Genomic DNA, 12,939 nt, shown 5'->3' on the forward strand with positions numbered 1-12,939 from the left:
TTCTCAAAGTGTTTAATACAAAATGACTAGAATTAAGATTCCTTACATTTCTAAAGCTCTCTAGTATATAACTGCTAAAAATCATTCACTGTATATTCTTGAAACAATTTTCATTGTTGAAAGTTTAGTTTAGACTTTGATATTCTTTTTTTCCCAGACAATGGAATCAATGAATGCTGGAAAAGTCTTTGCTCATGCATACCTGATGGATTTAGAGATGAGCATAAAAGCATTAAGGTATGCTGCAGGCTGGGCCGACAAGATCCACGGCCAAACGATACCAAGTGGTAAGTACATTTGGGAAACTACTGGCATGGTAGTAGAGGAGAAGCCACTGTTGCAGAGTTGAGTACCTTCAAATTCTCCCTGATAGAAGTATCAATCAATTAGGTAAATAATTACTTTTCTCTTCATTTTGTACCAACACAGTTATGATGATGGAAGTTCTGTTAGGAGTCAACATGTGCATAATTGAGACAGTATTAAAGTAAGAACAGTATCATAATTTCAATGACTAACTAGAGTGAGATGTTTCAGGGTTGAAACTTTTCAAAGATGGCTATTGAAATTATTTATTTGAGCTTCATTCCCATAAAGACATATCTGTGCCTGTTCATGCCTGGTGTACTTAGACCATTGTTATTCAACAACCCAGTTCACAACAATGGATTTCAAAAGCTTCAAAACAAGATGAGACTATGATTTCTAGCTGAGTTAACAATCTTTCTGTGGAAATGTTGTATAAGTATTTCTTAGTAAGGTAGGCAAGTACTAGTACAGGTATGATGAATATTCCATGTGAAGAAAGAACCAGTTTGAAATGGAGTAAATCAGTTTCACATCTGAATTGTAAAGTCTTTAGGAACTCAAATAAACCACTTCCAGTGCTGTCCATGATGGACACTGCCAAGCTAACTGGAGGATTCAGTATAGAAGGTGGTCACCAGGAAGTTAGAAGATAAGAATGAGAACACAGAGGTACCATGAAGGGGGCTGTTTCGTGGCTCTTTTTCCACTCTTAGGAAACATAGAAGAAACTGCTTAAAGCACCTGTGGTTTCTGATATGAACAGTACTTGCTGTGGTAGCAGTAAGCTCCTGTGGAAGTCAGAACAAAACAGAGCGACAAATTTTCTCAGGGAACCACATCAGGGTAAGGCACAGGACTTGGCCAAATCCAGATGGGATAGAACCATGTTTCACTTAAGCCATTTTTTGTTTTTGTTTTTATTTGTTTTCCATAGACTAAAAGACATTGCATTTGTGTTAGGTAGGTAAAAGATACAAAACCAACAATTCTGTTAGTAGGAAGACTGCTTACATTTTTACTATTTTAAATCATTTTTCTTTTAAAAGTTCACACTCCTGGAAGACTTGAAATATTGTAATCATTTGCATGTGGTTTAGCCCTTACCTGGAAAGGACATCATTTCTAGCTCATTCCTCATGCATCACTTCGTGCATGAGGGTAATGCTGAAGACATACATCTTGATACAAAAGGAATGGAGTTAATAGTCTGTCACGTTTTCCCATCTTGTCTCTTAGATTCATATACCTCAGTCTTTAGATCCAAATTGCCCTTTGAGGGCTCCATCATTTATGTTATTAGCTTTGTAAATAGAATCTGTCATTTTCCTTTTGCTACTCATCCCAACCTCACATCTCCGTGCAGTGCCTACATAGCCCTTCACCTTTAACGTGGTGTGTGTGCTTTATTTTTCAGATGGAGACCTTTTCACTTATACAAGACGTGAGCCTATTGGAGTGTGTGGCCAAATCATCCCTGTAAGTTCTCCTTCTTGATTCCCAATATGGGAAAGAAGGGACTAATTTCATTGATCTGGTGATGAAGCCCATTCCCACACAAATGAAGCATATGTGATGGTTATGTGTGAAGTAAATTCAACAGGCGTGACTTCCTGAATCTTATCACCCTAAACTGAGCTTCTTGAATATGAGCTTGCTGGTCCAAAAACCCTTTGATGTACTGCTGTGCCCTTGGAAGGCATTTCAGTTTTTTCACATAAGCCCTCAGTATTGACTTCATGGAATGCTTTGGAAATTGTCTATGTTCTGATTTCCTTAGCTGTGCTTTATAAGCATATGGAAAAAAAAAAAAAACATCATCATGGCTCCTCTGTGCTGGGACTCAATTTTAGTAGGATACAGCAGGACCCAGCAGTCCTAGCACTTCTGTCTCTGCCTTGAGACTTCTCATCATTGGTAGTAACACAGAAAGATTGTTCAAATCTTGGAAAAAATATTTTTTAAAAAAATGGAGTAAGAACCTCCATGACAACTGGAAAACTGTATGGCCTGTATTGTACCTTTAGTTAGCAGGATTGGGTACTCAAAATTCTTCTGGCAGAAAATGATATTCTGGATGAAACCAGATTTCCTCTAAGTTTAATACAAAAGACACTGGCTAGATATAGCTGCCATAATTTAAAAGTCTAAATTAAGATAGAGTGAAGTGTCCTAATATTTTTCAGAATGAGAGTTAGTTTTGTTTTATGACACTGAATATTTCCATTAAATATCAATGTATTTAATGGAAATGCTAATTATTTCAAAAGCTTAAAAACACTCAAATACATCTACATCACCCTACCAGCAAGTAGCATTGGATAAGTCTAGATATTAGCAACTCCTATTTTGTTCTTTTGTTTTGGAGAATCTTACGCTGAGCTTCACACATGTTAGCCAGGCATGTACTATGCCCCAGATCTAAATTTTTGGATTAATCCTGAGGACATCCCTCTAAAGTAGAAAGAATCATCTTTGCCACTCATGGATGGTGAATGAATTAAATAGAGAAGGAGTCATGTATCTGACTTTTGACAACCAGCCAATTGGTTTGCAAGGATCCAAACTCAAGCACTCACCCTCTGGATGTGACACTTCTGTGTCTTCAACAGTGTTGTCTATCCTTTGCTGATCCTAGGTTTCTAATTTCAAGAAAATGTTCAACATGTTTAAAGTCCAGGAATCACTCTTCAGCATACATATACACAAAATCTCCTGGATATGAATTTTTTAATTATAATATTGAATAAAATACACTAAGTGTCTTCTAGGGGGAAATAAGAACATTTACACATGTAAAACATGAGTAACTTATAATATGCTTAACTACATGTGAAACCATGCAGTACTTTTTTTTTTGTATTTTCTTAAGAATTCAAAATAACAGGACTTGATTAAATTCTGTAGTTCCTCTCTGTTCCTTTCTTCTCTATGGATGGTTTTAAGCTTTCTGTTATTTACTAGTTTCTTTTACAAAGTTATATAAAATAAACTAGACAATTGCACACAACTTCTGAAGTCTATTGTCCTTTTATCAGGGTGGCAAGCATTAACAACAAAGGGGGTATTGAGTGATGCAAAGAATCCATTGTTCAATTTTGATTTTCAGTGGAATGGTCCATTGCTCATGTTCATTTGGAAGATAGGCCCTGCCCTTAGCTGTGGGAACACCGTGATTGTCAAGCCAGCAGAACAAACTCCTCTCACAGCTCTTCACATGGCATCTTTAATAAAAGAGGTGAGTTTCCTGAGTCTTAATATGCAGGTAGATTCTGGATCCCCAGTTTACCTTACAGGCCTCGTTCACATGTGCTGTGAGCTTCACTGTTCACATACAGCTCCTGCTCAGTCTTGCAGATGAAAGCAGCAGCGCTAAAGGCTGAGGTGTCTGTTAGTCAGCACAAAAGTCTGTCCATACAAATCAGAATTTTATAGCCAGTCGCTGTGTAAACTGTGACTTATATTGCTTAAACTTCATGAACTTAAGTTCATGAGTGATTACAACCTTATTTTCAAATGCCAAAATGTTGAGCTGTATCTTCACCACCAGGTTATAACTGGCTTGGTGCTTCTGTAAACTATTTAAAGGTTATATTAGTTTTAATATCTCTAAAGGTTGAAGGCTACTATGCCAATATGTTTCTAGTTTTGTTGGTGGAGACAATAAATTCTACCTTTCTATATAGGTAATTTAATATATATTCCTAAATTCTTCCAATTGAGTTCCTTTTATAAAATTTAACCTTTGAGTGATGTTCAGTTGCTACAATGTTTTTGCCAACATGTCACATCTAAGAAAAGAGTACCTCAGTTGAGAAATTGTCCTTATCAGATAGGCCTGTGGCTATGTCTGTATGGCATTTTGTTTGCTTATTGATGTAGGAAGGCCCAGTTCATTGTGGACAGTGCTATTCCTAGGCAGGTGAGCCTTGGCTGCATAAGAAAAGTTGCTGAGCCAGCCAGAGAAATTAAGGTAATGTGTAGCATTCTTCTATGGTCTGTGCTTTAGTTCCTAGTTCCAGGTTCCTGCCTTGGCTTCCGTTAACGGTGGACTATAACCTATCAACCAAATAAACCCCATCCTTTCCAAGTTTATTTTAGTCAATTTTTTATCGCAGCAAACATGGAACAACTAATACAAGTTATGACAGACTTGTTCCTATAGCATAGTGTCCTTCAGTATCATGATCTTTGGATGTTCATATGGTTGAGAAATTAAAAACAGCAATGAAGAAACAAAAAATATGCCTTGATGAGTTTTCTTGATACAAGAACTCCCAAGGTGAACATATGAAACAACATGATATCTCACTTACATCTTTTGTGAATTAAATTTTTGATCTGTTAATTGCTTGTTTCTTAATTTGTAGGCAGGATTTCCTCCTGGAGTGGTTAACATTGTCCCTGGTTATGGGCCAACTGCAGGGGCAGCCATCTCCTCTCATATGGACATCGACAAAGTAGCCTTCACAGGATCAACAGAGGTAGGGCCATTTTTCAGAACTCTCATGTCTAATAAGCAGATGCATGCTCTCTGCATCTGTTTCTTAGCCAACATGTTCTTTAAAAAAGATGCTTAGTTGTTTGTTCCTTATTCTAGTCTCCAAATATGTTTATGAAACACAAGTGAACATATTTTGGATAGAAAAAATACTTGTTACTAATTTGGAATGATTACAGTAAACAAGTTTTTAGTGTAATCACTACCATCTCTTAGAGAAGAAATAGCCTTTGAGGATGTCAGATGATTAATGAACTAACTGTATGGTAGAAATTACAAATTGGACCACAGTGACTCATATGAATTACTGTTTCTTGATTAAGAAAATTAAATGGTACAGTCCTGTCCTTAGCTTCTTGTTTGGGACCCTGTCTACTGAGCATACTCTGAGAGGGAGACAAATCTGCTTCCTTCCATGTTTCTGCAGGAAGAGCCTCACTTCTCAGTGTGTCTGTCTCCTCTGTGGAGAGATACAAAGTAGAAAATCAGGAACCAGCCACAACCATAACAAGCCATAATAAGACTCAGCAAAGAGACTAAAAGAAGAGGTGCAGAATATATAATCCTGGGCATTGCATGAGTTTCTGTTACAAACAAAAGAATATGTAGGTAGTATGTAGTTTCAAGCAAAGCCATGTTTTAACATATAATTCATTGAATTGCATGAGTTTCTGTTATGAACAAATGTATATGTAGATATTATGCTGTTTCAAGTAAAGCTGTACTAGGTTGTAATGTGTTTAGCTTTCCAACAGAAAAGAGACTGCATGAGTCATTGACAAGGCATGAAAGGAGAAAGTGGATAGAGCTGACTAAGCCACTGTCACAAGAAACAAGTTGGATGGAGAAGGTGAATGGATACTTAAAAAGTTCTATTTGAGGGATCAAAGGAAGGAAAACTCATTCAAACATAGAACTTGCTCAAGGTGTTTTAAGGAATATTTTTAGTTTTAGCTACTTTAAGACTGAAGAGAAAATATTCTAAATAGTGAACTGAGAATAAGTTAATTTCCTTATCATTACAGTTAGGCACATCAACATTATTTTAAAACTTCACAGAGAATTGATTTCAAAAGACTTTTTTCATCATTTCAAATGTATGTGTTTGTGTTTCTCTGTGTATTTGTCTTTCACAGACAGGAGAAAAATAGTGTATCATGTAAATCTCTGATCAAGATAGGGAAAAAAACAACCACATATTCATGATTTTCTGTAAAAAATCACGTGCTGATAAATTTAGCAATCATGATGCAGCAGGAAAGGCTGAGATCACAGCAGAAGGAAGAGGCAGGCTAGAAGACTGGAATCCTACACCATCTACAAAGTGGATGCGAGAAGCTTCTAAGTTCAGATCATAAGGGCACTTCTTCAGTTTGTCTCTCCTTGAGCCTGACAGTGTTTTAATCATGTGACTGTCTTAATTAATCTTCAACTCTGTACTATTTTGTCATTCCCTTAATGCTATTCCTATGCCCATTTACCTTCTGAAAAAGAAACAACAGAATTAGAAGGCTAGGCAACTTCTATGTTCAAATGGAGGGATATGTCTGAGAAACCAGAAGAGTCCTTCCCAGCACGAGGTTCTGTATTTGAAAAGAACAACACTATAATACCTCCTTTCTACAGTTTCACACAGCAAAAGTGAGAGCACTCAGATGGCCTCATTTCCCTCAGTCTCTTCTCCATTTTTGTCCCTGCAGTTCTTTTAGAGTGAAAAATCTTCGTACATTAATTCTCTGTTGTCTATTACACAATAGCAGTTCAGCCTCCATATCAACAATATTATCGTATTGTTCTGATGAAATAGAGACCTTTCATTACAGTGCAGTATATAGAGTAGGAAAAGAAAGCCAGAAAATCAAAAAAGGTTACCACTGAAAAAACAACATAAAAAACCACTTTAGCCTATTGTGCTCTCACTATATATAAAATTCAGAATCAATAATAATTAAACCAGGATTCAGAAATCAAAACCAAAAACTCTTATAGGTAATAATCTAGACAGGAAAGGATATAAAACCAAAATAAAATAAAACAAAAGAAAAGAAATGTATTTTTTGAAAAAAATTAGAATTAAAGATGAAATGAGAATCCTGGGATTCAAGATGAATGAGGTAAACCCCACACCTCAGAGCTATTCTCTCTCTCTCTCTCTCTCTCTCTCTCTCTCTCTCTCTCTCTCTCTCTCTCTCTCTCTCTCTCTCTCTCCATCTTCTGTCCACTGTGTGTTCAAGAAGAAAAGTAGGAAGGAAGGAAGAGGGAGCCAGAGGTGTGGGGAAGGAGGAATGAACCCACTGTTGTAAATAGGTAAATAGGCATCTGGGATTTTTTTTTTCATCTGGGATTTTAATACAGATATACATGATGCTGTTTGAGGCTGACTCAGATACCTCTTCATGTGCTTCTTCAGGAGACCAGAGGGAAAAAATCATATCCATGTAGAATTATTAGAAAAGGGCTTAAGAAAGATCTGTGGTAGGAGCTGATTCCAAATAAAGGACCAACATTGAGGCAGATCAGAAAGAATGCTAGTTTGGATGGACAGAGTTTTCTGAAGGTCACTAGAGGGATGAAAACCACCTGAGGTGTTGCTGAGTATTCCTGATCAAATGCAGAGAGGAAGTTCTGATGAAAATGAAAATTTTCTTGTCTTCCCACACATGAAGTCAGCACTTACAGACTTGATGCCTGCCCACACATGAAGTCACCTCTCACAGTTGAGATGTCTGCTCTACTACCCATGAGCACTTTCTGATTTATCTTGCATTTTTAGACTTGATGATGGAAGCTTTTACAGCTGAAGATGACTGATCTTGAACCAAACCATTTAATGTTTCTTCCAAATAAAATTGAATGGTAGCAGAAGTGTCCTATAAATTGAAAGTATTAAATGAATCTATCTATACAGGAATATGCTAAGCTCCCTCCTTTGCAATGTTGGATTTCAGGTTGGCAAATTAATCAAGGAAGCTGCAGGAAAAAGCAATCTAAAGAGGGTCACCCTGGAGCTTGGGGGAAAGAGCCCTTGCATTGTGTTTGCAGATGCTGACTGTGAGTACAAATACTTTATTACCATCTCTCCTTCTTCCCCCTGATGTCTGGTACTGTCGCACAGTCAACTAGAGTCTTACAAATGACTCTCCTTCAAAATGAAAGGGATTAACTTGCACCTGTGGTAACTCTGGAAGGCTTATACATTGTTCCATAATGTAGATAAATTAAACGTAGATACGACTTTTTTTCTGGGTTGGAATAGATTCCGATTTTCCATTGTCAATCAGAGATAGCATAAATGGGCTGCATCTAGGATCTAAAACGTGTTTTTGGTAATTCCATATCACAGAAAGTTGCTATTCATGAAATTTATTGATGTCACTATTGTGATCTTTACTGGAGATATTTGAATGTACTGCTTGGTTAACAAGATTTCTAATCTTTCACTCTGTAATCTATTCTTACTACACTTTCAACATCTACTCTTAGCCCACAGATTCACAACAAATTTCTACAACCATGAATTGAATATTCCTCATTTATAAAATTGACACATACATTAAAAATACCACTTATTTTTATTTAGAGTCAACAATATTCTATTATAAAAATGTAGGCATGTTGTACCATCTAAACTAAGTGAAGAATTTGTATGATTTAGGCTTGAGTTAGGTTTTAGAATTTTTTTTTTGTAGAGTAAGGATGGGATTATTTATTCTAATGTAGTGAGTTTTATTTGTCATTTTCAGAAAAATAGCACTTTCTGTTGACTAAAATATTCAATAATATTATGACATTATTAAACATAGTAGGTAATTCAGATTTCTTTGTCAACTACTTAAAACATGACACCTAAAAGAAATATGACTGCCTGAAGAATTAAAATTGAAATAAATATGAATTATTTGCAATAATATTTGGTATTATCAAATCTACATTCTTCAGAAGCCAGATATACCATATTTTCAGATTTCCCTTGTTATCATTTCTTTTGTAAATAAAGTTTAATTTATTATTTAACTTCTACGTGGTGGAATATATTGAGTATGTCTAATCAAGTGAATTATTGTTTTCCTGTTATCATACTGCATCTGAGAAATATAATTGTGAGTGTATTCTTTAGAAAATAGTTCTTTTCTCTTGTGATTGTTTTCTTTGCAGTGGATAGTGCTGTTGAGTTTGCACACCAAGGAGTGTTCTTCCACCAGGGTCAGATTTGTGTCGCAGCATCCAGGATTTTCGTTGAGGAGTCAATTTATGATGAGTTTGTGAGGAGGAGTGTTGAGCGGGCCAAGAAATATGTTCTTGGAAATCCTTTGAATTCAGAAATTAATCAAGGTCCTCAGGTGAGTAAACATTAGAATGACAGCATGTCAGATGGAAAACCAATTTTTTAAGCCTAATTTTGATTGAGTAAGTATAACTTCTTATTTATGCTCATTGTTATCTGATATTCTCTTCATCTGGTGTTTAAAGAATCTAACTTCCAACAGCAAAGACATGATTTGGTTTTATGTTGGCCTTTTTTTTTTTTTTTAAGTATCTAAAAACATTCTAGGAGACATGGGGGAATTTTGCATCAAAAGAAGTGTTGGGGAAATGGATCAATACCTAAAACATTTTTCATATATCCCTGAGGACCTGAGTTCTGAACTACCACTCACATAAAAGTTGGATGTGTCTAGGAGCACATCTGAAATCCCAGTATTCAAGAGGGTGAGCTAGCTGGTTAGACTGGGACTATGAGTTCAGGAGCCTGCCTCAGTAGACAAAACTGAAAGCCATTGAGGAAGACACCCAGTGTCAACCTTTGGCATCCACACACATGTGCATGTACCTTTATACATGTAGGTATACACAGATGTACCAGAATTTGCTTCTGCTTGTGCTCACATACATGCCAATACACACACCTACACAGCACACTTACATATACACACCAAAAAGATGGAAAAATTTTTAAATGCTATCATTTCAGTCAATTGGCAAAACTTAATTCCTACAGTCAATTCTTAGTCTGGAAAATTGTCCGTATGACTGCTAATTCACTCTCATAGCCAATCTTTCCTATCAGTTGCCATTCTACAGGTCTAAGCAGTAGAACATTACTGAATCTTCTGCAGGTTCCTCAGTTTCTATGATGTAATGATATTAGAGGTGGTCCTTGGTGTTCTTGTTTTCTGGGCTGCTGACAGGCTTCTCTCTTTAGTTGTCAAAAGCCAGGAATTCCCAGGTCTCCGGGTTTCTTCTTCTTAGTTAGATCCACTGTAAATATGAATGTCTTTGTTTCTCTCACTCGAAGGTCACCGTTTCTTTTTGTTCTTGCTCTATGGTTCAAGCTCTTGGACCTGTGGCTCTGAGTTCACTCCTGCCTCTGGATCCTGACCTGAATCAGTGATCCTCAACTGGAGGCAGTATTCCACACACCCACAGGGGACACTGACCTTATCTGGAGACTGAGTTGTTCTAACAAGGTGAGGAGGTCTACTCACATTTAATGAACACAAGAAGGGATGCTGCTGAGCACTGAACAGTGAACAGGAAACCTCACAACAGTATTTGTTTTTCTAAATGCCAGTAGAATCGCTACTGAGAGCGATGGTATGGTCACTCTGTCACATTAAATCTCCTACAGTGTGTCTCACTACTGACACAAACTTCATTAAATTTTAAAATAAGTATAACCTAAATTCAATTAACAAAATCTTGAAGGACATTGTTACCAACTCTACCTTGAGAGAGGAGTCTGAGAAAACCATAACATTTAAAGGAGACTTGGTCACAGGTTTCTCTGGAACCAATTAATTTGAAAGACTGTTTCAGAATTTTCTACTTAGCACAAATACCCAAATAGGAAAATCTTAGGACAAAACCATTGACAAGCATTGAAAACCCAAAGCAATAAGGTAACTGTCAGTGAAGCAATTATTGTTTTGTATCAATATCATTGAATGTTTTAGCATTGAGTTCAGAGATTATATAGAAGTAGCTGCTGATTTTTATCAGATTTGGTAATTTTTTTTTCAAATTTGTACTTAAGTTTGTCTCATAATCCATAAAAATGTGTAATTTTGAGTGTTTGTCATTACTATTTCTTGTTATAATTATCTGTCTGTCTACATAAACATAAAATACTTTTATTATTAGATATATGATGAGAAGGCAGAAGATATAGAAAGTAGATAGATGGTACCCTAGGACTTTGACCAACACAAGGTTTTGGAAGTCCCAGATTTAACAACACTTATAAATGCTTATATGTTTCTCTCTCTCTCTCTCTCTCTCTCTCTCTCTCTCTCTCTCTCTCTCTCTCTCTCTCTCTCACACACACACACACACACACACACACCTGTAATAAAAATGAGCTTATGATAAGAGACACGCATACACATTACACATTGACCAAGCTCTTGCTTATTGCTTAGCATCTCATCTACTGTGGGCTGAGTTACCAAGTCTTTCTAAACAGAGTTTTGGAATTCATACTGAGTCACAACCAAATTGGTATGGAGAGATTTAGGCCTTATTTCTGAATATGAGAAGAAATTTTTACAATTTTCCAGATTAGTTTTTTAAAAATTACCAAGTAAATGTATTTGAGTTTTACAGAAGCTATAATAGGTGTGTTGTTTATTTTGTATTTGAGAATTTTATGTGAGGCATTTCTACTCTTCTCTTTTCTCCCCTCCATCTCTTCCCTTGTCTCCCCCTCCACTTTACCTGAATCGTATCTTCTTTAATTATTGCTGCACATATCTAAATACTATGTATATAGCCTGTTGAGTACATTAGGTGTACCTTATATGTGATGAGAGTTTACTGATTGGGACTGGAAAACCTATCAAGGGTTCTTCTTTGGCAAAACTGATTTCCTCTGGCATCTGCTATTCATTTCCTGTGGTTCTTCCTGTGGTGTAGGTTGTTGTGAGATTTCCTCTATCCATGTCAGCTTGTCCCATGATTTTTGTCATTGTGTGGGTCTTGTTTAGCTAAATTCATTTTGGAGATTTCATGGGTACAGCTTCCAAGTTGTATATAGAAGACACTTTCACACTACAAAGATTCTGCTTCCCTTTTATTTAAATAATAATATGTCTATTATAAAATCCCTGGATCTTTATTTACAATGCTTCCCAGGCCATAGTGTAGGGGTTGTATTGAGATGTATCAACTGAATTAATATATTTTAATTTCTATTTTCAATGCTCTTGTTGGACTATGGTACCAACTGTGTTTTCCATAGATATGCATGTAGCTTTATTATTATTTATCTGATTTTTAGTATATGAAATCTAAAGAATCAGAAAATTTTATATTCAAGGAATTAAAGGATATAATTATATACCATTATAATAATATCATTATCTATGCACTTTCCTAGACTGGCCATGAAACAATAAAGGTCACTTCTACACACATCTATCATTGAATGTGGCCAAATATTGATACAGAAAGCTAATATTATCACTAGCCAATATGAAACCTTGCAAATCATACTGTACATGTCCGTATTGAGCAGCTCTAATAGCAATGACACTTAGGCCTGTTATATTAATTGTTATGAAGTGATGACAATGATCCTCATTTTAAAACAACCATTAGAATTCCATAATAGGTAGAAATGAAGAGTTTTTTTTGGGGGGGAATCCTTTTCAGTAACATATACAAGAAACTTTACAGAAACATGGTACAGCATACTGTTCCAGTTTCTAAACTTATAACTGATTATGGTAGCATTTATTCTACTTGCATGGTGGAACTTTGTTAAGGACAATTAGAGAACATGTATGGAATCTCTTCTGATCCTTGAAAGACTGAAATTGACAGAGCCCAAGAACATGAAGAATGCCATTTCAAGTCAGAGACTTGAAAGAGACATGGTGAATAGGCAGAAACCTAAACCTATTCTTAGTGCTTTGATCTCTGTTTTTTTTTTTTTTTTTTAGCATACTCCCTCCCTGTACTATCTTACCTCAGATAGCCTGTTTTCACCAATAATGTGAGATCTAAGAGATAATAATTTACGCCTTCTATGAGGGCTGAGGTAAGGGGATGACCCCATATTCCAATGCAGTATGAAGAGAGTGGGATAATTCTGATATCACCAATCAGAACTCTGACCTCCTTTTCATTTTTCC

At 36.1% G+C, this 12,939-nt stretch overlaps 1 protein-coding gene across 1 annotated transcript in view; it reads left to right on the top strand.

Annotated features, from left to right (window-relative positions):
- LOC127689150 (aldehyde dehydrogenase, cytosolic 1-like) overlaps nucleotides 1-12,939 on the top strand; it is a 46,231-nt gene that overhangs the window by 13,787 nt on the left and 19,505 nt on the right. Inside the window, exons 4-9 of the mRNA XM_052188480.1 lie at nucleotides 158-287; nucleotides 1,724-1,785; nucleotides 3,416-3,544; nucleotides 4,677-4,790; nucleotides 7,756-7,858; nucleotides 8,963-9,147. Coding sequence (XP_052044440.1) covers nucleotides 158-287; nucleotides 1,724-1,785; nucleotides 3,416-3,544; nucleotides 4,677-4,790; nucleotides 7,756-7,858; nucleotides 8,963-9,147 — 723 coding nt within the window. The remainder of the gene's footprint in view (nucleotides 1-157; nucleotides 288-1,723; nucleotides 1,786-3,415; nucleotides 3,545-4,676; nucleotides 4,791-7,755; nucleotides 7,859-8,962; nucleotides 9,148-12,939) is intronic.

The sequence above is a fragment of the Apodemus sylvaticus genome, chromosome 1 (genome assembly GCF_947179515.1).
Source record: "Apodemus sylvaticus chromosome 1, mApoSyl1.1, whole genome shotgun sequence".
Classification (NCBI taxonomy): Eukaryota; Metazoa; Chordata; class Mammalia; order Rodentia; family Muridae; genus Apodemus; species Apodemus sylvaticus.